Below are 25,987 nucleotides of genomic sequence, written 5' to 3' on the forward strand. Positions count from 1 at the left end.
GTTAGATCACCCCATCCTACAATGAACATCTCTAATTAAAACATAGAAGAGACATTAGGATCAGAACACCAAAACAAAGCTATATGCAATGCAACCCTACCAAGCTACTGGTAGAACTTGTAGAAAAGCAACAAAGGACCAATAATTATGTGGATTCTGCCATCACTAGACTAGACCCAATAGATAATAGAAGGATTTCAAAGACAGTTAAGAGATATGAAGGAGAGTGAAAAAAAAAGAGGACCTCAAAAATCAGCTGGAGATGCTAAATGAAGACAAAGAAATGCAAGGATGAATTCCAAGAAGCACCAAGAAAATCAGAAAATGATGTGAAAAGGGAGCTTGACAGAGGGATGGAAACTATACATAGAAAAGTAGTAAGAAAATGCAAACCTAACTGAACATGTCCAAAACTCTCTAGAAGCTCTCAAGAATAGAGTCAGCCATGTGGAGGATAGAAACTCTGATGTGGAAGACAAGATGGAAGAAACAGTTCAAGAATTCAAAAGTTTCAATAAGTTCAAAAATTTCTGTGAATAGAACATGAGGGAATTGTGGGATACCCTTAAATGTCCTAATATCTGGATCATTGGAATACCAGAAGGAGAAAAAATTCAGACCAAAGGCATGGAGAACTAATTTAACAAAATAATCAAAGAAAAATTCCCCACTCTCTCAAAAGAAAGGCCCATCAAGATACAAGAAGCTTTGGTTTCCCACCAGGAAACTGAAGACTCCACATACTCCGGCTGCAAAGCCACTGAGAAATCCTGCTGGAACATGGAATCAGCCCATATGACCATCAACTGATAAATGGATAATGAAGATGTGGTACATATGCACAATAGAGCTCTATTTAGCTGTAAGGAAAATTAAATTGTGAAATTTGCAAAAAAATATATGGGCCTGGAAACATTATATTAAGTGATATAGTTCAGGATCAGAAAGAAAAAGGCCACATATTCTCTCTCATATGCAGATCCTAACTTGGAATCGATTTGTTTGTATGTTGTAGTAAGTGTCAGTACTAGTGGTCAGGAACCCATAATAAGACTTGGAGAGAGAAGTGGGAAGGGAGGAGAGGAGGGGATAATAGACAGGCAAGTTATGGGACAGAATACAGGGGCGGGAAGGTCTAAGGGGATACAGGGGAAAGGCAAGAAGTGACATACAAAGCTCACTTTATTAACTGATTTGTGAGAGATAGAGAAAGAGAAGAGAGGAGATGAGAAGAGAAATGGCCTGGGTAGAAATACCCTGTTGGACTGATGAAAGCTTTACACTAAAGCCATGGGTTGTTGCAGGTGAATTTCAATTCCAAGGATGGGTCACTCTCTGACTCCTACCAACAGAGTGAGCTGTTGCTAAGGGAAGTCCATGAGGCCTCCAAAACAATGCAGGCCACTGCCAAAGTACTTGGTTACCAACCAGAGCAAGATGTTAAGACCTTATTGCAGAAGACATTACATGCTACAGTCACAAGACACCAAGAAATCAAGCTGGATCTGAAATGGAAGCCCCGCTGGGCAGTTGCCATAGAACATGAAAGCACTATTTACACTGCTGGGGCAGAAAAGTCATCTAAAGTATGAACAAGCAATGGATCTATCAAGTTACAAATCAACCAGCCAGCCAAGAAGTACCAATCAGTGTAGTAGTGGTACATAAGTTATAGGTGTAATCAACTGCTCGCTGATTGGCTAACAGGCCCCATTCAGTGGAAGGGAATTCATACCTGGTACTGAGAATAATGTCAAAAACCGTGGTTTCATGATCTGAACAGATTGCTCAGTGGTTAAGGTGTTTGCCTGCACAGATTAAGGACTGCAGTTTGATTCCCCAGTGCCCATGTAAAGCTAATTGCACAAGATGTTGCATGTGTCTGGAGTTTGCAGTGGCTAGAAGACTTGGTATACCCATTCTCTCTCTCTCTGCTTATGAATCAATAAAATATTTTTTAAATTTTTGTTTAGAGAAGCTTCTCTTCTTAGATGACAGTAACACTGGGATGACTCAAAATTCATCAAAGTGCTTTGAAGAAGAAAAAATGGAGTGTTCAGGACTAAGTGAGTCATCTTTGTTACACCTTTTAAGGCTCAGGGACCATTATAGAAGAAGTGGTGGATGTAAGAGCCAAAGGAAGGGAAGGTGTACAATACTGTCTTCCAGACACAGAGTGGCTGTGGTATTCATGACCCCACAGTGGCTGATGCTACCTACACACAAGACCTGCATAATAGGAAGGAAAAAAATGATGACATCAAAATAGAAGACAGATTTTTTGGAAATAAGGTATTCAGTTGAAGGGGAACTTTGGGGTGGGGGAGAAAATAAAGGGTAATGGGCAGGGATGATGATTATGATATATTGTCTATATATATATGTATAATATATATATATATATATATATATATATATATATATATATATATATATGCAGGTTGTCAATAAGGTTTAAAATACAATAAATATTACTGAGATGTCCTTTGAAAGAGAAAAGATTATCTGAAAAAAAGATGGAGAGAGAGAAGAAGAAGAAAGATACAGAGACAGACAAAGAATGGTTACACTAGGGCCTCCAGTTGCTGCAAATGAACTTCAGATGCATGCACCATTTTGTGCATCTGGCTTATGTGGGTCCCAGGGAATTGAACCTGGGTCCTTTGGCTTTGTAGGCAAGTGCCTTAACCACAAATCTGTTTCTCCTGCCCCTAGGATATCCAGTTTTGCCAGTATCATTTGTTGAATACACTGTCTTTTTATTTTCCCAGTGAAATTTGGCTCATTAGTAAAGCATAAGGTGGCCAAAGCTGTGTGGGTTTATTTTTGACTTCTCTATTCTATTCCATTGGTATGTATGTATATATGTACAAATGTATGTATGTATCTTTTTTGTGCCAGTACAATGCTGTCTTTGCCACTATTGTTCTGCAGTATAACTTGAAATCAGGTATCACACCTATATGAGTGTTATTTCTAGTTAGGATTGCTTTGGCTATTCATGGTCTTTTTTGTTTTCATATGAATTATTTGATTATTTTTCCAGTTCAATAAGGAACATAAGTGTGATTAAAAACAAGACCTATGTTCAGTCTGGTAGGACATGCCTGTGACTCCAACTAGGAAGGTTGAGGCAAAAGTATCATGAGTTTGAGGGTAGCTGTGTCTTAAGAACAATAATAACAAAAACAAAAGAAAAGGCAGAGCTAAAATACTATAAAGTAGAAAACAGGTAGAAGAAATTGAGCCAAATTATTCTAAAACAGAATGAGAAGTAATTCAAAATAAATAAATATTAAAAATCAGAAAAAGTATCAAGTATAAGAGTAGATAAAATATATATTTGTAATCACAATAAATATAGTAAGTTCATTCAATAAAAGATGCTTTCAGACAATAGGTTAAAAAATTGTTACATGATGGTTATAATGCCTAAAATAGAAGGTCACAGAAAGATAGATAGAATATTTTGGGATATATAAGGAATTCTTAAAACTTAAAAATAAAACAATAGAAGACAATGAACAAAAGAAACAAATAGTTGTTTCATAGTATTATGAGATCAAATGACTTGCAAACTTAAAAAAGAGGCAACCTACAGAATGGTGGAAAATCTTTGCCAGCTATCCATCTGAGAGAGGATTAATATCTAGGATATACAAAGAACTCAAAAATTTAAATAATAAGAAATCAAACAACCCAATTTAAAAAATGGGCTATGGAACTAAATAGAGTTCTCAAAAGAAGAAATACATATGGCATATAAACATCTAAAAAAATGTTCTGCATGTATCTTGCTATCTCTTTCTAGCTCACTCCTTCCTTCCCTCTTTCCTTGTCCTAATTCTCTTCCTCCCCCATTACAATAAAGTCTTGAATCCAAGGGGGCAAAAGCTATTTTGTTTGAAAGTTTATGCCCATGTCTAACTGTCCCAATGGCATTAACTACTACTATGGTTTGAGTGTGAAATGTCCACCATAGGCTCACATGTTTTAACACTTGGTCCTCACGTGGTGGTGCTGTTTTGGAAGGTTATGGCATCTTTAGGAGGTATAGCCTCTTTACTCTATTTACAGTGTCCTTTGCTGTACAAAAGCTCTGTAATTTCATGAGGTTCCAGTGGTTAATCTGTGGTTTTATTGCCCGAGCAATTGGGGTTATATTCAGAAAGTTTTTGCCAAGACCGATATGTTGAAGGGTTTCCCTTACTTTTTTCTCTAGAAGTTTCAGAGGTTCAGGTCTGATATTAGGGTCTTTGATCCACTTGGACTTAATTCTTGTGCATGGAGAGAGGTAACTATCTATTTTCATCCTTCTACAGATAAATATCCAGTTTCCCGGTACCAATTGCTGAAGAGGCTGCCTTTTCTCCAATGAGTATTTTCAGTATTTTTGTCAAATATAAGGTGGCTATAGCTATCCGGACTTACATGTGGGTCCTCTATTATGTTCCATTGATCTACATGTCTGTTTTTGTGCCAGTACCATGCTGTTTTTATTACTATGGTTCTGTAGTAAGGGTTAAAACCAGGTATGGTGATAAACCAGCCTTATTTTTGTTGCTTAAAATTGTTTTTAGATATTTGAGGTTTTTTTGTGCATCCAAATGAATTTTTGGATTGTTTTTTCTATTTCCATGAAGAATACCATTGGAATTTTGATGGGATTGCATTAAATGTGTAGATTGCTTTTGGTAAGATTGCCATTTTCATAATATTGATTCTTCTGATCCAAGAACAAGGGATGTCTTTCCATTTCCTAGTGTCTTTTGCAATTTCTTGCTTGAGTGTTTTAAAGTTTGCATTGTAGAAATCCTTCACTTCCTTAGTTAGGTTTATTCCAGGGCACTTTATTTATTTATTTATTTATTTATTTATTTATTTATTTATTTATTTTTGATGCAATTGTGAATGGGAATGATTCTCTAATTTCATCCTCTGTGTGTTTGTTGTGGGCAAATAGGAAGGCTACTGATTTCTGTGTGTTTATTTTGTATCCTGCTACATGGCTATAGATGTTTATCAGCTATAACAGTTTGCTGGTATGTATAGAACCATGTCATCTGCAAATAATGATAACTTGATCTCTTCCTTTCCAATTTGTGTCCCTTTTATGTCTTTCTCTTGCCTTATTGCTGCGGCTAAGACTTCCAGCACTAAATTAAACAAAAGTGGGGACAGTGGACACCCTTGTCATCAGGGAAATGCAGATTAAAATTATGTTGAGATTCCATTTCACTCCTGTCAGATTGGCTACCATTATGAAAACAAATGACCATAAATGCTGGCAAGGATGCAGAAAAAGAGGAGCCTTTGTACACTGTTGGTGGGAATGCAATCTGGTCCAGCAATTGTGGAAATCAGTGTGGAGGTTCCAGAGACAGCTAAAAGGAGATCTACCATATGACCCAGCTATAGCATTCCTAGGTATATATCCTAAGGACTCATCTCACTACCTACTGCTCTATCATAAAATCTAGGAAATGGAATCAGCCTAGATGTCCCTCCACTGATGAATGGATAATTTAGATGTGGCACATTTACACAATGGAGTTCTACTCAGCAGTAAAGAAAAATGAAGGTTTGAAATTTGCAGGAAAATGGATGGATCTGGAAAGAATTATACTAAGTGAGGTAACGTAGGCCCAGAAAGCCAAATGTCATATGTTCTCTCTCATATGTGGATCCCAGCTACAGGTGATTGGACTTCTGTGTGAGTAGGAAGAAAAGTCAGTAACAGAGGCCAGTTAGCTATAAAGGAGATATAAAGGGAATAGAAAGGGAGGGAGAGGGTACTTAATAGGATGGTGTTACATATATGTAAGTAGAAGAACAGATTAATGGGGTGAAAAGGCCTAAGTGAGGTCAGGGGAAGAGATTAAGGAAAGGTGAAGGGAGGGCTAATCAAAATCTAAGATGAAATAAATAAATCATATGGAAACCTACTTTTTTGGAGAATGGTACACTCAGGAGCCATAGATTGTTAGTAGAAAATTTTCAGTGCCAGAGATGTGATACCTTTCAGTGAGTTGTTGCCCAGGGAGGTCCCTGATGCCCTCAAAACATTACAGGCCATTGCCAAGGCCCTTGGTTTCCCACCAGGAATAGATGGTAAGATCCTATTGCTGAAGACTCCACATACTTGGGCTGCAAGGTCACTGAGAAGTCCTGCTGGAACTGAGCTGAAGTCTTCCTCCATGTAGACCAGCTGACAGAAAACTGGAAGAAGCCATGCTGTATGCAGTTCAATGGAAGACAGAGAAATACCTAGTGAGGATACTCAACAGTGGACACTGCAAGTCTTGTATTTGGCCAGCCAGGCCAAATGAGCTAACAGGTGCAATAGTGGCACATCTATTATGGGAGAAACCAATTGCCCTCTATTTTGACTGGAGGCTTACTCCATGGGAGGGAATATATCCCTGATACTGAAAATCTACAACAGGGGTAGTCATGGGCCCTAGAGGTGTAATGTCTGCTGGTGTCTGGCTAAATGTATATACTATGCTTATCAAACTCCCAGTAAGCACTTCTCTTAATGTTCATACCAGTATATTAATGCTACTCCCACCTTTTCTTAGAGAACCTTCTCTCTTAAGATGGCAGTGACCTTGATATGACTCAGAAAGCACCATGGTGCTGAGAAGAAGTAACAGAGTTCTCAGCACTGAAATATTTCTATCACACCTTCCAAGACCCAGGGTCCATTGCGGAAGAGGTGACGGAAAGAATGTAAGAGCCAAAGGAGGGGTAGGCCTCTTTACAATGTACTCCTCCAGACACAAAATGGCCTGGATATCCATGACCTCATTGTGCCTGAGCCTACCTACACAAGACAATCATAATAGGAAGAAAAGATCATGACATCAAAATAGAAGAAAGACTGATTGAGAGGGGGAGGGTATATGATGAAGAGTGGAATTTCAAAGGGGAAAGTGGGGGCAGGGAGGGCATTACCATGGGATATTGTTTATAACCATGGAAGTTGTCAATAAAAATTATATATATATATATATATATATATATATATATATATATATATATATATATATATATATACATACATACATACATATATATATATATCATATACACACACACAGAGAGTGAGAGAGAGAGAGAGAGAGAGAGAGTGAGAGAGGAAGAGAGAGAGAAGAAGGGATAGTTAAGCTAAATATCCTTTAAGTATGAAAATACAAACTATAGACAAATTAGGAAAAAAACCACTAATTACTCCTTACTATTCCTCTTTATTCAAAAACAACTGATTTTTGCATGGATACATAACTACTTTAGATCTACTCTTGCAGGTTGTGACCATTCGATTAAGTTCTGGATAACAGAGTTTAGAGGCATATGTAGATTATTCAAGTTCCAGGAAACAACTATTGTTGTTATTATGATTGTCAGGGAGAAGTGGTATAACCTTGCTTCCCTCTTCTTTCTTTTTAGGGGCGCAATGCAGATGTGATAGCCAGAAATCAAGCAGCCTCCATATTCTATTAGGTGGGAACCACCCACTGAGAGTGATGGAGCAATAAAACACTGAGACTTGAACCCTAACAATATGTTTCTGAGGCTCATAGACAATTTAAAATAATATATGAAGGGGGCTGGAGAGATTGCTTACTGGTTAAGGTTCTTGTCTGTGAAGTCTGAGGACCCAGGTTTGATTCCCCAGTAAGCCAAATGCACAAGGTGACACATGTGTCTTAGAGTTTGTTTGCAGTGGCTAATGGTCCTGGTGTGCCATTCTTTGCCTGTTTCTTTCCCTCCCTTTCTCCCTTTCTCTCTCTCAAATTAAATAAATAAATAAAAAATTTAAAAATACATGAAGAACTCAGATACTTAAATATTGCTGATTTGGGTGTAGACTGACCTAGACACTTTTAAACACAATTTGACATTGTCCAGTAAAGTTGAACATGGAATTATTCTATGGCTTAGAAATCCCACGGTTAGGTCTCTATCCTACAGCAATTTGTACATAGGCCTTGGGAGACAATAACAAGAATTTCAGAGCAATACTAGCTTAATAGAACAAAATCAACATTTAACAAAAAACTGAAAAAATTATTCTATCTGTGAGAAGTGATAAAACTATATAAATAAAATGAAAAACTAATCAATACCAAAATGAACAAAATCTCTACGAATTAGTTAAGCAAATGCCAAAAATATAAATCACTTATGATAACATGTCCATATTATATGAAAAAAGTCTTACCATGCTGTATTTACTCTAGGCAAAAAAATCTCTGGGGAACCAAAAATGGAAATCCATCAAGATGACTAGTGTACAGCCCAGCACTATGCTATAGAACGTACGGCAATGATGTTCTTGGCCTGCACAGCTCAACACAATAACAACTAGCTAAACATGGTTAGTGCCACTAAGGAACTGAATTTTATACTGCATTTGAGTTTCATTCAGTTAAATTTAAATAACCACATGTGGCTAATAGCTACTGATTGGGATGGTTTTAGATAATAAATCCTACAAGAAAGTTGTTTTCTAACTCTTTGCTTAGAAGTATTTGTTATAGAGTTCAAGGAAGGACAATATTGATGAAAGAACTTTTTTCTATTTTCATATTTTGCCAACAAGTTATCTTAAGAATCACAACAGCAAATATGTATGTCTCTCTACACACACACACACACAAACACACACACGTGGGCATACACTGTGAGGTGGCACACATCTAAAACCTTAGTATTTGGAAGCTGAGGCAGGATGATCATGAATTCATGATCAATTTGAGCTACAAGAGGTTATCCCAGGATAGCTTGGTCTATACAGTGAAAACTCATCTTAAAACAAACAAACAAACAACAACAAAAAAAACAGCCGGGGGCATTGGGTCCACTTTGAGTTGAAACCAGCATGAGACTACATAGTAAACTCCTGGTCAGCCTGGGCTAGAGCGAGATCCTATCTTGACAAACCAAAACCAAAACTTAACCAACTAACCAACCAACCAACCAACCAAGCAAAGCCAAAAACCAAGTAAGCTAACTAAAAATCCCCTCCAAATACAAAGCTGAGGAAATAAAATTGGTTCAGTCAGTAAAATTTATAGTTATGTGAACTGGAAAACAGTCCTATGTATCTAATATAGATGTGTTTTTGATACAGATATATTTAAAAATGATTCCTTATCAAAATTTGGGTAATGTATTTTAATTGCTCTGATTAATTGTGCAAAAATGTATAATTAGACTGATGCAAAAGAAACTTTAATGTCTGTAGCAGAGACTCCATGATTTTCCGTTCTTGGCACCCTGAGTGTCCTAGTTCTTTTTCATATTTATATAGACCATTTCTATACTTTCAGACAATAAACCATGATATTTCCCTCCCCTCCCCCACTTTCCCTGCCCCTTTAGCTTTTTTTTTTTTTTTTTATTATAGCTCTAGGTTACAAGTTCCAAGTTAGTAGACGTGGTAATTCAGGTCCTCCCAACAGATGGCGCTGTGTTTCTCTCAGAAATTTAAAATAGCCTGCAGTGCCCCTATGAGTGGGCTGCAGGGCTCAGGGGTGCACAGTTGGCATCTGTAGAACAACCACCCTTTGGACATAGAAAGTGAAACTAATATAAAGTATGGTTAATGGCAGTGTGTGAGTACTGCACCATCTTAATGTGTAGAAATGGTTTGAGTCATTTAACCAATGAGAAATATATGAAATTAATAAAAATGAACATTAAAAATATTTACAAAGATTACAACTACATTATGTAATTTGGGGGCTAGTAGTGAATATGTCTAGCAGTCAATCAATAAATTATTAAGTTCAGGGCTGGAGAGATGGCTTAGCGGTTAAGTGCTTGCCTGTGAAGCCTAAGGACCCCAGTTCGAGGCTCGGTCCCCCAGGTCCCATGTTAGCCAGATGCACAAGGGGGTGCACGCGTCTGGAATTCGTTTGCAGAGGCCTGAAGCCCTGGCGCACCCATTCTCTCTTTCTCCCTCTATCTGTCTTTCTCTCTGTGTCTGTCGCTCTCAAATAAATAAATAAATAAATAAATTTAAAAAAAAATTATTAAGTTCAGATTAACAATCCTACAAAACAACTTATACATACTTATACACACACATCATATACTTATTTTTAAACTGCTAGGTCTGAAAAAGACATTCAGCTTAGAAAATAAGCATCATCCAATCGGCAGGTCATCTTCCCACTTTGGGAGCTGCTTGTGTTGGCTAAATACTGGAGAGGACCAACTAAGAAAGAAAACCCTTCCTAGGAAGGTTGAAATAAACTTGAAAGTGATTGTGGGGAAGAATGAGAAGGGGGAAAGAAGGAAGAAGAGATGAAGGAGGAGGGAGGGAAAGAGAGAGGGAGCTGTTAAGAAGGGAAGAAGTGGGCTGGAGAGATGGCTTAGCGGTTAAGCGCTTGCCTGTGAAGCCTAAGGACCCTGGTTCGAGGCTCGGTTCCCCACGTTAGCCAGATGCACAAGGGGGCGCACGCGTCTGGAGTTTGCTTGCAGTGGCCAGAAGCCCTGGCGCGCCCATTCTCTCTCTCTCCCTCTATCTGTCTTTTACTCTGTGTCTGTCACTCTCAAACAAATAAATAAAAAATGGACAAAAAATTTAAAAAAAAAGAAGGGAAGAAGTATGAAATTAAGAAAATGTTAAAAGGTTTAGAAAAAGGAGGAGGAAGAGCAACAAATTATAAAGCTTTTTTATTATTTATTTGAGAAAGAGAGACAGAGACAGAGAGAATGGGCATGCCAGGCCCTCTAGCCACTGCAAATGAACTCCAGACATACATGTCACCTTGTGCATCTGGCTTCCGTGGTACTTGGGAATCAAACCTGAGCCCTTTGGCTTTGCTGGCAAGTGCCTTAAGTGCTAACCTACCTCTTAGACCCAAATTATAAGCTTTTTAAAATATAAAGTGAAGATAATTTTTTTTGCTATTTTTATAAATTTATTTTTCTCCTGATATTCTCTACAAATGGTCCCTAATCTAAATATAAATGAGCTCAGACAGAATTGGTTGTCATGAATAACTGGCAGAGGAGTAAACTCATAACAAAACAAAACAGCTCTAGCTACACATATATGCCTACTTTGAATTGAATATCAAGATAATCTATTCATCACTAACTTGTACATTTTGGTAATAAACATGCCATAATTTGAACATAGCAGGTACCTTAGTTTATTACTGTTTTGCATTATATGATATTATATTATATGACAAACTTAAGTTTTCTGGTATCACGAAGGAGTAAGAGGACAAAAGTTCTTTTTTTTTTTTTTTTTTTTTTTTTTTTTGAGGTAGGGCCTCACTCTAGCCCAGGCTGATCTGGAATTCACTATGCAGTCTCCGGGTGGCCTCGAACTCACAATCCTCCTACCTCTGCCTCCTGAATGCTGGGATTAAAGGTGTGTGCTACAATACCCGGCAAAAGTTCTGTTTCAAAAAATATTTTATTTGATGGAGAATGAGGCAGATAGAGAGAAAGTGGATGTACCAGGGCCTCTAGCCACTGCAAATGAACTCCAGATGCATGTGCCACCTTGTGCATCTGGCTTTATGAGGGTACTGGGGAATTATACCTGAGTCCTTAGGCTTCACAGGCGTGTGCCTTAACCACTAAGCCATCACTCCAGCCCCCTTTAAAAAAAAAGTATTTTATTTAAATTTCGTATCTTCTTAGTTCTATATCTGTGCAAAGGAGAGAGTACCAATCATCTTCCTGAGTCGTGTAGAAGTGCTCAGGGAAGTCCTGTGGCATCCAGCAATGCCCTACAAAGTAAACCACGGAAGTTGTCGTCTGATTCAAATGAAATACAATTCCTCTTCAGCTTCCTAACGGCAGACGAGCGGTCTGCTTTTGTAGATGGTTAAAATCTATGGCACTGTAGAAAACACAGAAATTTGAAGATTAATTAATTCCTACCAGCTCTGATGTGTATGTCACTGACTCACTTCTTATAAATCCAGCCCTGTCAAAGAGTTGTTACAAAACTTTCACTCCTTTGACACATCTCTTCTAAAAGTTCTAGGTACATTTTGTTTTCAGATGTGATCCAGGTTGAGTGACCCTCTCCAACCTGCAATTACGCTTCTTACCCTCTGTCTAGTCCCATACTGACCATCATCCATAAAACATTTTGATTCAAATACCACGACTCCTAAAATGTCAGATTGAAAAATGAGTCCACTATACCACAGAGATAATCTCCATTATATTTCCCTTAACTGTCCATAACACCTTGAGCATTTCTAGGTTCATAACCTTGGTACCATTTCTCCTGCTTTTAAAAACATATTACTAAGTCTTTATTTGAAATAATTTTTATTCACTTTTTCATCAATACTATGGTCTCACCAATATCACTAACTCCATTCTTAAGTCTTCCACATCCTAGCCCTCTGCCCTTAATGATCTCATGTACAAATGATTGCAATGGCTTCCTAGGATTTATGATTTGATTTCTCCAACACCAACCAAATTTTGAGAATATTTGTACATTAATTATTCTTCAGCTCAAGTATCCAGTGTCTGCTTCTAAATAAGTCCAGCACTCGAAGCACTCCATCATTGGAATGGGTATTATATTAGCAACAGTTGAATTTCCATAAAGATTTTCTATTTCAGCTGTTCTATATTGTATGCTGTCCTCAAGCTTGCAGTCTCTCTTAGGTGTGTCGTAGGTGTAGCATTGACTGAAAAACACCTTCATTACTGTTCTGTGACCAGATCGATTAAAAAAAAAAGGCAGAGCCGGGCGTGGTGGCGCACGCCTTTAATCCCAGCACTTGGGAGGCAGAGGTAAAAGGATCACCGTGGGTTTGAGGCCACTCTGAGACTACATAGTGAGTTCCAGGTCAGCCTGGGCTACAGTGAGACCCTACCTTGCAAAACAAAAACAAAAACAAAAACAAGGCAGGCAGGGAACAGGGTACTGCTTGCTGATGGTTATTTGTTCTCTAGTTTGTTTTTTTTTTTTAAATATTTTTATATTTATTTATTTTCTTGAGAGACAGAGAGAGAGAGAGAGAGAAAGAGAATGGATGTATCAGGGCCAGTAGCCACTGCCAACAAATTCCAGACACATGCACCGCCTTGTACATCTGGCTTTATGTGGGTCCTGGGGAATTGAATGTAAGTCCTTTGGCTTTGTAGGCAAGTGCCTTAACTTTGTAGTATTTTTTTTTAAGAAGAGGAAATTTAAGAGTTTTTGTAGTTGTTTTGGTTTGATGGCCTAAACTTAACTATATGCCACTGTCTTCTTTTAACTTTTAGAGACAGTCTCCACCCTCTTGAAGTCCCACTGTGCATTTAACTTCAAGGATCTTTCCAAGACTGACTGCACATGGATAAGATACAACCTCTAATTAGTGTCTGTGTACTTTATTTAGAAGTTTTAGGTGTGGAGTTGTTGATTCATTAATACTTTCATAATACACATAATGATTGTCATGTGTATATGTATAAATCCATCATCACAAAATAACAGCACATTCTTTTAAATTTTCAAATTAAATGCCTCTTCTTTTCTTTCCAGGATACTTACTCTATTGATAACTCCAAGCCTTCCAGTGATACTTATTCAGACTTAAGTCAGCTCTAGTAACCATCCTGTGACCTGTTAAACAAGGACTTAAAGTCTTCTCAGCTATTACTGATGGCACTGCATAATATAAATTTATTGAAACACAGACAATCTAGCACTCTTGGCAGTCTGCTGTCACCACTGAAATACTGTGGCATATATCTTGTTTGCTACTGGATAAGCCATAAAAATTTGAGCATGACTCTTTTATGAAAACTGGGCTACCCTACTCATGGCATTCTTATTCAGATATGAGCCCATGAGTGCCTCCAAGTCAGGGAAGGAGCTCAGCAGTAATCACTTCTATTGCATATTATGAATAGCCTGCAGGGCTCAGGCCTTTGAGTAGTGGTAAACACCTACTAATATTTTCTCCAAGGTTGCTTGTAATATCAAGTCAGTAAAGTCTGGAGTGATTTCTGGGCCTACTTACAGTGACTAATTTCATTCTTTCTCTTCTCTTGGTTTATGCATATCTGCACCAAAGGAAAAATGTCCTTCTTGATCCCCCCCACTTGCCCCAAATATAAACTACTCCTATATTCTGTTTTGTGTTAAGCAACCCAACACAATACTTCATTTCTCTTCTATCCAAACTCACCATGGTTTACTATGCTGAAACAATGTTGTTTGGTTGATCGGGTTCCTAAACTCAATAGCCTTTGCCCATGTTCACTAAACAGGCTGAAAAAAAAAACACCCAAAATATATTCATTCGTAGCTTCTTATTAGTTCTGACTAATCCTGTGTGGACACATGCTGGGGGAAAGTGGGGGAAAATAAAAAGCAGTATTTAAAAATAACAAGAGAAGACTTTTTGTGAACTTTAAACCACAAAACTAACCTTCAAATTATAGAAATGGAACTAGAGAGACATCTGATTAAGATGGCAGAATAAAAGCTTTGCCAAAGAAACCTGGTGTAAAAAGAAGAAAGATAACATACAATAAACACTTCTACCAAAAGTGAAGGTATGTAGGGAATTATTAACTTGGGAGAGACCCCAGCAGAGAAGCAGAAGGGTACTAGGAAATTCCAGTAAGTATACAATCAGTGATGATCAGGCTTTTTTTCCCCCTAAAATCTGTTCTTTACTCCATGTCCCCTCCTTTTCATTTTCCATAGCTACAACCTTTCATAGTGTCAATAACCTACAAAATAGTAGCCTGTGGCTATTAGGAAATGTTTCTCCTTACCAGGCCCTGCTTTGAGCAGGAAGAGCAGAACTATGGGGAAGGGATTCTCCTACTAATACCAGCCTTGCAAAGTCAAAAATACCTGATGCAGAAGACAATCAGCTTAGCAGATCAAGAGCAACATCAGTCAGCTTTCCACAACCTCTTTCCTTCATCTGTCAGCACTGGAAATCTCAAGACACCAAAGGATTGGAGCCACCTCTCCACACAGCATCTAGCATGGCTGTTCTGAAGAGCTGACCAACCTAACCAGCTAAACTGAGCCCATAGTACACAGAAGAGGGACCCAGCTTCACATTCACCAGAGATGAGATAGAAAATAACTCCCAAAGGTCACTGGGCTGTTTTACACTGGGGATATATTATCTTGCACTGAAGCACCTATTGTACCTTCTATATCTGATCAGGTTACTATAGAAAAGAATCCCAGGGAGGGAAAGAATTCAAAATCTAATCCAATAAGGAAAAATACTGATTAGTTAGATCTCATGTATGTTTAGTTTACTTTGACATTCTTAAATAAGTCATGCGTTAGGGTTAACTTTTGCCACTTTTAATATGTCTTAATTTATAGTGCCTTTATTCACTTTTTTGGGTGGGGCAGGGTCTTACTTTGGCTCAGGCTACCCTGGAACCCATTGCAACCCAGGAACCTCCACCTCCCAATTGACCAGATTAAGGATGTGAACAACCACACCCTCTCAATTTAAGGCCTTTGGTGTTGTTAGTGTGCCTGTTTGTTTTACTCATCACGCATGTATAAATACTTCCTTTTAGTTTTGCTTGTGTTTGTATTTTGCTTAGATTTTAGGTTTGTTCTGTATTTTTCTCCATCCAGCCTACTCTTGGGATCTGTCTACTACTCTTCCTATATACAACTCATTTATTTTCCCTCTCTTGCCAATCTCTTTCCATATTCTTTACTCCTTGTCCCCTCCTTTTCATTTTCCATAGCTACAACCTTTCATAGTCTCAATAACCTACAAAATTTGAGGAAACCTACAGCACTCCAACTTCTCTCTCTGTGCTGCATCCAGTTTTTCTTTTCTGTATTTATTTATTTGAGAGAGTTAGAGATAGAGATAGAGATAGAGAGAGAGAGAGAGAGAGAGAGAGAGAGAGAGAGGAGAATAGGTGCACCTGGACCTCTTGCCATTGCAAATGAACTCCAGATATATGTGCTACTGTGCATCTGGACCTTTGCAGGTACTGGGGAATCAAATCCAGATCAGCAGATTTTGTAAGCAAGTACCTTCAACCACTGGGCCATGTCTCCAGATCAACATTCATCTTTTTTAAATGTTAATGCTAGTCCTCACACTAACACACCCTACACTGCTCCCACTTCTGAAGTAACACACTTCTAAATACTAATGTTAAAAGGAACATTATTGTTAATTTGCTACTAGGACATTTGCACAGCAGGCATAGCCACCAGCTTGGGTTATTCTTGCTGTTACTTGGTAAGTAATATAGAAGTCATATCTAGCGCCTTGAGCTCCTACCCATCCAAGAATACAACTAATAACTAGTGTGGTGGTTTCATTCAGGTGTTCCTCATAAACTTAGGTGTTCTGAATGCTAGGTTCCCAGCTGATGGAGATGTGGGATTAACACCTTCTGGAGGCAGTGCATTACTGGGGGAGAGCTTATGGGTGTTATAGCCAGCTCCCCATTGTAAGTGTTTGGCACACTCTCCTGTTGCTATTGCCCATCTTATGTTGGCCAGGAGATGATGTTTACCCTCTGCTCATGCCATCACTTTACCCTGCCATTGTGAAGCTTCCCCTCAAGTCTATAAGCCAAAATAACCCCCCCCCCTTTTTCCCCTAAAATCTGTTCTTGACTGGGTGATTTCTGCCAGCAATATGAAACTGACTGCAACAGTAATGTTGGTAGTGAAGAGTGGTGTCATTTGCTGCTAGACACTTGACTGTGTGGCTTTGGCCTTTTGAATTTTCAAGAGGAATGTGGAAGGATTTGAAACCTTGGCCTTGGGGATGGCTTGCAGTGCTGCAAGTACAGCTTGATGGACTATTTTGGTCAGAGTTGAAATATCTGAATGCAGTAGGAACTATGGACTGTGAAGTTTGATTTGTGAGGGTGATATAGCTTTGCCTGGACTGGGCTAGAGGCAGTTTGTGTGAAAGGCTTGCTATTGGGCACGTGTCCTGAGAACTTGTGCAGGGTTGCTTTGCGTGGAAATGGACTGGTGTCAGCAGAGGGATATGGCACAGAATTGAAGTCTCTCGGCTAAAACTTCTTCTCATTCAGCTCTAATTGTATGAGAGATTATAACCTTTGAGATTAGGCCAGGTGACCTGCACTGGGGCAACAGGAAGAATGTAGACTCTTTTGAAAGAGCCTGAGTTCTCAAGGAGTGTCCTGTTCTTCAAAGTCTGCTTTATTAGCCCCCTGGATTATCAAATTGTCACCCTACCTGGTATTGTGGAGTATAAGAAATGCAGGAAAGAGAGGTTCATTGAGTTTGCAATGCAGTCTTGTGGTTTGGAAAGGGCCATGGGCCGTGTGAAGCAGGTTTGCAGAATGCCTGCATGGAGATAAGATGGAGCCGTGAGAATGAACAGTGGGTTGCAGTGGAGACTCAGTGGAGATGCCGGGACCACGAAATATCTGCTAAGGAGAGCTGGGGGCCCCAGATGAAGTTTTCAGGACTCTGAGTAGCCTAACTGGAGGGGTAGAATTGGAACTGTAGAGAATTGTTGCTGGTTAGAGTTATCAGACTTGGAGATTTGTCACTGGCTAGAGTTGTTGAACTTGAAGCTACAGAGTTTGATGTTTGCCCTGGTTGTTTTAAATCTTGTATTGGCTATTTCTTTGCTATGCTCAATGCCCTCTTTTGTAGTGTGAATGTTTATTCTGTGCCATTATGGGCTTTGGGGGGGAATTTTTGTTATTATGGCTCAGTTAAAAGATCTTGGACTATGGGAATATATGAACATCATTAGGATTGATTTAAAAAAATGGGAACTTTTAAAGTTGAACTGAATGCATTACATTTTACATCATGTATGGTTATCAGTTTATGGAGGCCAGGGGCAGAATGTGGTGGTTTGATTCAGGTGTTCCCCCATAAACTTAGGTGTTCTGGATGCTAGGTTCCCAGCTGATGGAGATTTGGGAATTAATGCTTTCTGGAGGCATTGTATTGTTTGGGGCAGGCTTTATGGGCATTATAGACAGCTCCCCCTTGCTAGTGTTTGGTACACTCTCCTATTGCTGTTGTCCAACTTATGTTGCCCAGGGAATGATGCCCACCCTCTGTTAATGCCATCATTTTCCCCTGCCATTGTGGAATTTCCCCTTGTGTCTGTAAGCCAAAATAAAACCTTTTTTTCCCCCAAAGCTGCTCTTGGTTGGGTGATTTCTGCCAGCAATGCAAACATGACTGCAACAACTAGGAAACCCAAGAACTGAAAATAACTTGAGATGCAAAAATCTCAGTGCCACACAAAATATCAAGACAGCATAATTCCTCCAAAATTTATAAGTGCAACAGTAATGACCTCTAGTGAGATTGGATTAGATGAAATGCCAGACAGAAAATTCAAAAGAATGATTATATATATATGCTCGAAGAGAGCAAACAACTGTAGCAGAATACAGAAAATTACGTTAGTCAGACAAGGAGGTAGACACAAGATATGAGTAAGGAAATAGAAATATTGTAGTAATACCGATCTGAAATACTAGAAATGAAAAACATAAGTCAATTTTTTTTAAAAAGCTCTAAGGCTGGAGAGATGGTTGAGTGGTTAAGTGTGCTTGATTGTAAAGCCTGAAGGCATTAATTTGATTCCCTAGGACTCACTTAATGCTAGATGCACAAGGTGGCACATATGTTTGGAGTTCATCTTCAGTGGCAAGAGGCCCTGGTATGTCTGTTCTCACTTTCTTTCTTTCTCTCTCTTTCTCCAGTAAATAAAACTTAAAAAAAAAATCTTCAGGAAAATCTCACCAAAAAATGGGTCAAGGAGAGGACAGAATATCTGAGCATGAAGACAAGGTAGATCTGGAATATTCCAACAAAGATAAAGACTAATAAGAAAGTATGATACCTTACATACCCAGCAAGCACCTCATGGACTAGACAATAGGATGGATGGGGAGGGCGGAGAGGGCAACGAAGGGTGGAAAACAGTAATCTGGACCCAAACGGCGATGGTACCATAAAATTCTACTTCCTAAAAGACAGACCAAATGGCTGAACCTTCACTAGACCCTTGCAGGAAACACCTGAACCACAAGACACTGGAGAGGGTAGGATCAAGACTAACCTAAATCTTCTACATCTTCCCTCCCTCCCTCACTCCCCTCCCCTCTATTTCTCTCCTCTCTAACTGTTGTATATTAGTTATGTTTTTCTTCAATTTCTTAGCGGGCACTGACCTGTAACCCCCACTTCCAGCTTGGGGCTACCATCCACAATGAGCTTTTGATCAGAGAAACCTAAAAGGATTCCCAAAACAATGACAGACTTCTGTCAGAGTACTTGATGACCCACCAAAGGCCAGTGGTAAGACCCTATTGCTGAAGACTCCATACGCAGCTGACACGTAAAATGGAATGGAATGGCTGGAAGCCAGGAGAGAGTCAGTCCCCAGACAGTCAGCGTGTCTAGTGCCAGAAGGTGCTACATGGGCGACTGGGGGAAATGACCAATATCTGTCCAAGCAACTCATTGTCTAACCTAATTAGCAACAAATAACCTGTTGCAATGCCCACACAAGTGCAATAGTGGCACACAGCCATGGTGGGGAACCAACTGCTCTTGCTTTGGCTAACTGATCCCCTCAGTGGTACCAGACCCATAGCTGGAGCTAGGAAACAAGTCAGAACCATACCCAAACACAAGCCCACTCTCCAGTATCAATCTACCATCAATCATGGGGTACAAGAGGGCCTACACTCAAACTCTCTATCAAAAAAGTAAGTGTTATCTCAATTTTCTGGGTGCTAACTTACTCTCCGTTGGAGTATCTGCTTTTCTTTTTCAGATAGATGCAGATCCTAAGGAGAGAGCTGCCCCAACATACCTCAAAAGGGGCCCAACTGAAACTAAGGACAATTGGCGAAACAAGTAAGGGTGATGTTTTCCTGTGAACCGGATAACAACACAAAGGGGAAGGAGACCAACACAGAGAAAAATCAACTCCTACCAAATCAGAGAGCCAGAGCCTCAGAGGCCCCCACCACCTCAGCACTGAAGCAGACCAAAAATGAACCCAACTTGGCTCAGGGAAATTTTGCAGAAGAGGGGGCGGAAAGAATGTCAGAGTCACATGTTGGGTCATGATTTGCAGAGACATTAATCATACCAATAATTGTGGGCTAACTCCACAATGCACGACCCATTTATATCAACAAGGACGGTCCAATGGGAGGGGGTAGATCATAGATGAGCCTAAACAATGGTAACAAACTGCCTATATTTGCTGAAAAGAAAACTAATAAATTAAATTTTAAAAAAAGTCAAAAAAAGCAAAAAAAAAAAGTATAAGTGGGATTTTAAAGATATTTGGGACACTATGACGAGAACAAACAAGAATTCAGGGTATAGAAGATGTTTTGTTTTGTTTTATTGAGGTAGGGTCTTGCTCTAGCTCAGACTGACCTGTAATTCACTATGTAGTCTCAGGGTGAACTTGAATTCATGGCGATCCTCCTACCTCAGCCCCTGTGTGTGGGGATTAAAGATGTGTGCCATGACACCCAGCCACAAAAAACGAATTTTAATCAAAAGGTACAGTAAGTATTTTCAACAATATCATAGGATAAAATCTCCCTAAAATAGGAAAAGTGATGCTAATACAGATACAGGGGGCATTTAGAACAGCAAACAGACAAGAACCTCTCCTTGCCACATTATAATTAAATTACTAAATACAGAGACCAAGTAAAATATATTAACAGCAGTAAGAAAGAAACATCTAGTGACTTATAAAGGCAAGTCCATAAGGATAACAATAGAATACTCAAAATAAACTTTGAAAATCAGAAGATCTTGGGATGATGTATTCCAAGTTCAGAAAGACAATACCTACTAGCCCAGACTACTCTAACTAGCAAAGCTATCTGTCATAATTGAAGGAGAAATAATAACTTTACATGATAAAAACAGGCTAAAGGAATATCTGACCACTCTATAGAAAATAGTTGAAGGGATCCTACAGACTGAACACATGGAAAAGCACATACATGAGACCATAAGAAAGAATAAACCATGCTCAAAAAATAGTTAATGCAAGACAGTCATGCAAAAACAGCAAACACGACAAAATTAAGAATGATAGGAATAAAAACAAACCTTTCAATAATAACTCTTAATATCAGTGGTCTCAATGCCCCAACCAAGAGACAAAGACTTATAGACTGGACTAAAATACAGGATGCTTCTGTTTGTTGCTGCTAGGAAACTCACCTTTCCATAAAATAGAGACACATGTTAGGGTAAAAGAATAAATGTTATATTTCAAGAAATTGGGCCTAGGAAAGAAGCAAGTGTTGTTGGTCTAATATCTTTAAAAAAAACCCAACACCTGTATTTATTTACTTGCAAGGGGGAGAGAGGCTAGGAAACAGTGGTAGCAGAGAGGCATGAGAGGAGAAAATACTTGACAGTTAAGTGGAGATACAGAGAGTAGAAAGGTCAAGGGGGGACAGAGGTAAGAGAGAGTTGGGGTGGAATTACATAAAACTCATGACAGCATGAATCAGAACCATAGAAACCTTCCTTCTGGTTAGCTAATTAAGATATAACTATTAAGAAGGTAAGGGAAAATGCCAGGTAGAAGTATCCTGTAGGGGGTAGAGAAAACTTAACCCTAAAAACATGTGCTCTGGCTGGCAAATCCCAGTGCCAGAACTGGATTATTCCCCCGCCCCCACTCATAGAGAGCTGTTGGTCTGGGAAGCCCATGAGGTCCCCAAAACGATGCAGGCTATTGCCAAAGCACTTTGGTACTCACCATAGATAATTGGTAAGACCCTATTGCTGAAGACACCACAGGCTACAACCTGTGGATAATAAAAAATCAGGCTGAAACTGAAAAGAAAGGTAGCTCCAAGAAGGCTAGCCCTCATAGTGCTGGAAAATGCTGTTACTTTAATAGTACTGATGATGTTTACTGTAAATTTTCAACAAATCAAGCTATTCCATGTTAGGAACTGTAGATGAGAGAGAACAGGCCATCTTTTGTCTTTCTGAGATCATGTGACCTCACAGTATGATTTTCTTCCAAGTCTACTCATTTTCCTGAAAACTTCATTATTTCATTTTTCTATCACTGAATAGAATTCCACTGTGTATATGTACCACATCTTCATTATCCATTCATCAACTCATGGGCCTCTGGCCTGTTTCTAAAAAAATTTAAAAATTAAAAAAGAGAGATAGATATGATGCAAAACAACCAAACAACCAAACAGAAAACAAAAATCAAATAGAGCTTTTAGAAATCTCTCTAGAACCCTTCACTAACAGGAAGACAGAACAATTTTTACATGTGAAATACAGAATCTTTACGGTGGAAGATAAGCCAGAAGAAATTGATCAGGAGTCCAAAAACTTTGCTGAGTTCAAAAAATCATGTGAACAGAATATGAGGGAACTGTGAGTGCCCTAAAATGACCCAACATCTGGATCATGGGTATACCAGATGGGAAAGAAATCCAAACAAAGGGTATAGAGAATAAAATTACTGAAGAAAAATTTCTCAAACTTGCAAAAAGAGAGGCCCATTCAGATACAAGAATCTCACAGAACAGGGGCTGGAGAGATGGCTTAGCGGTTAAGCGCTTGCCTGAGAAGCCTAAGGACCCCGGTTCGAGGCTCAATTCCCTAGGACCCATGTTAGCCAGATGCACAAGGGGGCGCACACGTCTGGAGTTCGTTTGCAGTGGCTGGAGGCCCTGGCGCGCCCATTCTCTCTCTCTCTCTCTCTGTCACTCTTAAATAAATAAAAATATTAAAAAAAAAAAAAGAATCTCACAGAACAAACAGACAGAAACAAAGAAGATATTCTCCAAGGCATATCATGGTTAAAACTTTTAACAATGAAAACAAAGAGAGTGCTAAAATCAGCAAGAGAGAAACACACTATGTACAAAGGAAATCCCATCAGAATTACCTCAGATTTTTCCATGGAAACTCTGAAAGCCAGAAGGGCCTGAAATGCAACACTTCAAAATCTAAAAAAACTATGGCTTCCAACCCAAACTACTGTACCCAGAAAAAGTATTTCTTATAACAGATGGTGAAAGGAAAACTTTCCATCAAAAAAGTCAGCTCTATGATTACATGAACACAAAGCCAAACCTACAGAGATTACTTCAGGGAAAAATCTACACAGAAAAGTCAAACAATCAATCTCAAGAGACAAGAAGATCACAATAACTAAAAATATACCAGGCTCAAAAAAAGTATAAAGCCCAAGAAAGCACCAAACCCCATAAAGCACCCCATCATAGCAGGGATTAAATTGAACCTCACAGTTAGAACATTCAGTATTAATGGTCTTAATCCATCAAAAGGATCTGAGAAATGGACCCTTTTATCTGCTGTCTTTAAGAAACCTAACTTACTACTTAAGACAGACACCTCCTCAGGGTAAAAGTGATGGAAAATAATATTCCAAACAAATGAAAATAATAAACAAGTAGGTGTTGTTATATTAATATTTCATAAAATAGACATCAAACCAAAAGTAACCAAAAAGGACAAAGACCACTTCTTAACTCATCAAGACAATGACACAGCATGAGGACATGACAATCACAAATCTATATGCACTAAACACAAGAAATAAAAGGCATACAAATTGGAAAGGAATAGTCAAATTAGCTTTATGTGCAGATGACATGATCCTATAAATAAGTGATCTGAAAATCTCCACCTCAAAACTTCTAAAGGTGATTAATTCCTTCAGCAATGTGGCATGATACATAAAAAGTATGTTCTTAATTAAAAAATGGCTTCTATATGAAAATCTACTTATTTGTTAGCTAATAATATAGGTGTTAAAAAGAGATAGAGTTTCGGGCAGAAGTATCCTATAAAGGTGGATAATAGTGCACCTGAGTGCTCGCTTCGGCAGCACATATACTAAAATTGGAACGATACAGAGAAGATTAGCATGGCCCCTGTGCAAGGATGACACGCAAATTCGTGAAGCGTTCCATATTTTTATAGTGGAAGTGATAGATCTGGCCTGAAGCATGAAGACAAGCGTGGAGGTAGTGGATCTCACAACTGGGGAACTGTCAAAGATGAATTAACAGAGTCCCCCAAATACATTCAGAAACAAATATCTTATAATTGCAGTGATTTGGATCAATCAAATGTGACTGAGGAAACACCTGAAGGTGAAGAACATCCAGTAGCCAACACTGAAAACAAGGAGAACGAAGTTGAAGAGGTTAAGGAAGAGGGTCCAAAAGAGATGACTTTGGATGAGTGGAAGGCTATTCAAAATAAAGACCGAGCAAAAGTAGAGTTTAATATCCGGAAACCAAATGAAGGTGCTGATGGGCAATGGAAGAAGGGATTTGTTCTTCATAAATCAAAAAGTGAAGAGGCTCATGCTGAAGATTCGGTTATGGACCATCATTTCCGGAAGCCATCAAATGATATAACGTCTCAGCTGGAGATCAACTTTGGAGACCTAGGGCGCCCTGGAAGGGGTGGTAGAGGAGGACGAGGTGGACGTGGCCGAGGTGGACATCCAAATCGTGGCAGCAGGACTGATAAGTCAAGTGCTTCAGCTCCTGATATGGATGACCCAGAGGCATTCCCAGCTCTAGCCTAACTGGATGCCACAATACAACCATGGTCCCTTTGTGGACTTTCCTGTTCAAAGCTTTTGCATGCTTAAGGATCCCAAACGACTAAGAAATTAAAAAAAAAAGACTGTCATTCATACCATTCACACCTAAAGACTGAATTTTATCTGTTTTGAAAATGAACTTCTCTCGCTACACAGAAGTAACAAATATGTTAGTCAGTTTTGTATTTAGAAATGTATTGGTAGCAGGGATGTTTTCATAATTTTCAGAGATTATGCATTCTCCATGAATACTTTTGTATTGCTGCTTGCAAATATGCATTTCCAAACTTGAAATACAGGTGTGAACAGTGTGTACCAGTTCAAAAAAAAAATAGTGCACCTGAAAGCCACAGATTGTTATTAGAAAAAAATGTACTATCAGGGGTGGAATACCTTCCAGTGACCTGTTGGTAGGGAGGCCCCTGATGCCTCTAAACATTACAGGCCATTGCCAAGACTCTTGCTTGCATCCCAGAACTAGAGGGTAAGACCCTATTGCTGAAGATTTCACATGCTTGGCTGCAAATCACTGAGAAATCAAGCTGGAGGTACGATGAAAGCCTTCTCCCTGTTGACCAGCTGTCAGAATGCTGAAAAGAGCTATGTAGCATGCAGCCTTTGGAGAGAAAGAAGTCACCTACAATATTAACCAATAGTGGACCCTGCAAGCCTTAAGGCTGGCCAGCTAAACCAAATGTGCCAACTGGAGGAATGTTATGGGGAAAACCAACTGCTCTGATTGCACTGGAGCTCTGCTCCACAGGAGGGAATACATGCTTGGTACTGAAAACCTAGTCAAAAGCCTAAGACTGGGGAGGTCATAAGCCTTAGGGAATTAGTGACTACTGCTTTCTGACTAAAAGGATATATTATGTTCACCAAGCTGCCCTTTGAACACTTATGTTTATGGCCATATATTAATGCTACTCTCACTTTTGGCTAGAGAAGCTTTTCAGATGCCAGTGACCACTGAGGTGACTCAAAAGTCACCATGGTGCTGAGAAGTGACAGTGGAGTGTTCAGCACTGAGTGAGATATCACTATTACACCCTCCAAGGTTCAAGGTCCATTGCAGAAGAGGTGGCAGACAGGATGTAACAGCCAAGGGAAGGGTAGAACTGCCTACAATGGTGTCTTGCAGATATAAAATTGCTTTGGTATTCATGACCTTATAGTCCCTGACACGATCTACACAAGACCTTCATAATAGGAGGGGAAAATGTGATACCAAAACAGAACATAGACAAATTGGATAGAGAAAGTGATTCAAAGGAGGGTGGATTTGTCAGGGAGACAATGGGGATGGTTGGAGGGAATTATCATAGTTTCTTTTCTATACTTATGGAAGTAGCCAATAAAAAGTTGAAAAT

The 25,987-nt window shown here is 39.1% G+C and overlaps 1 protein-coding gene and 1 non-coding gene across 2 annotated transcripts; both read left to right on the forward strand.

Moving 5' to 3' along the window:
* Window positions 1-1,394: 1,394 nt before the first annotated feature.
* Window positions 1,395-24,935, forward strand: LOC101602117 (plasminogen activator inhibitor 1 RNA-binding protein-like). Its single transcript, XM_045143403.1, has 4 exons — window positions 1,395-1,586; window positions 13,529-13,593; window positions 23,984-24,070; window positions 24,116-24,935. Exons 1-4 carry the CDS (start codon window positions 1,395-1,397, stop codon window positions 24,597-24,599), a joined length of 828 nt encoding a protein of 275 aa, XP_044999338.1. The 3' UTR covers window positions 24,600-24,935.
* Window positions 23,873-23,979, forward strand: LOC123458099. The gene has a single exon (XR_006635398.1). It is a non-coding gene; the product is annotated as a U6 spliceosomal RNA (small nuclear RNA).
* Window positions 24,936-25,987: the final 1,052 nt, after the last annotated feature.

This window comes from Jaculus jaculus, chromosome 1, assembly GCF_020740685.1.
Source record: "Jaculus jaculus isolate mJacJac1 chromosome 1, mJacJac1.mat.Y.cur, whole genome shotgun sequence".
NCBI lineage: Eukaryota > Metazoa > Chordata > Mammalia > Rodentia > Dipodidae > Jaculus > Jaculus jaculus.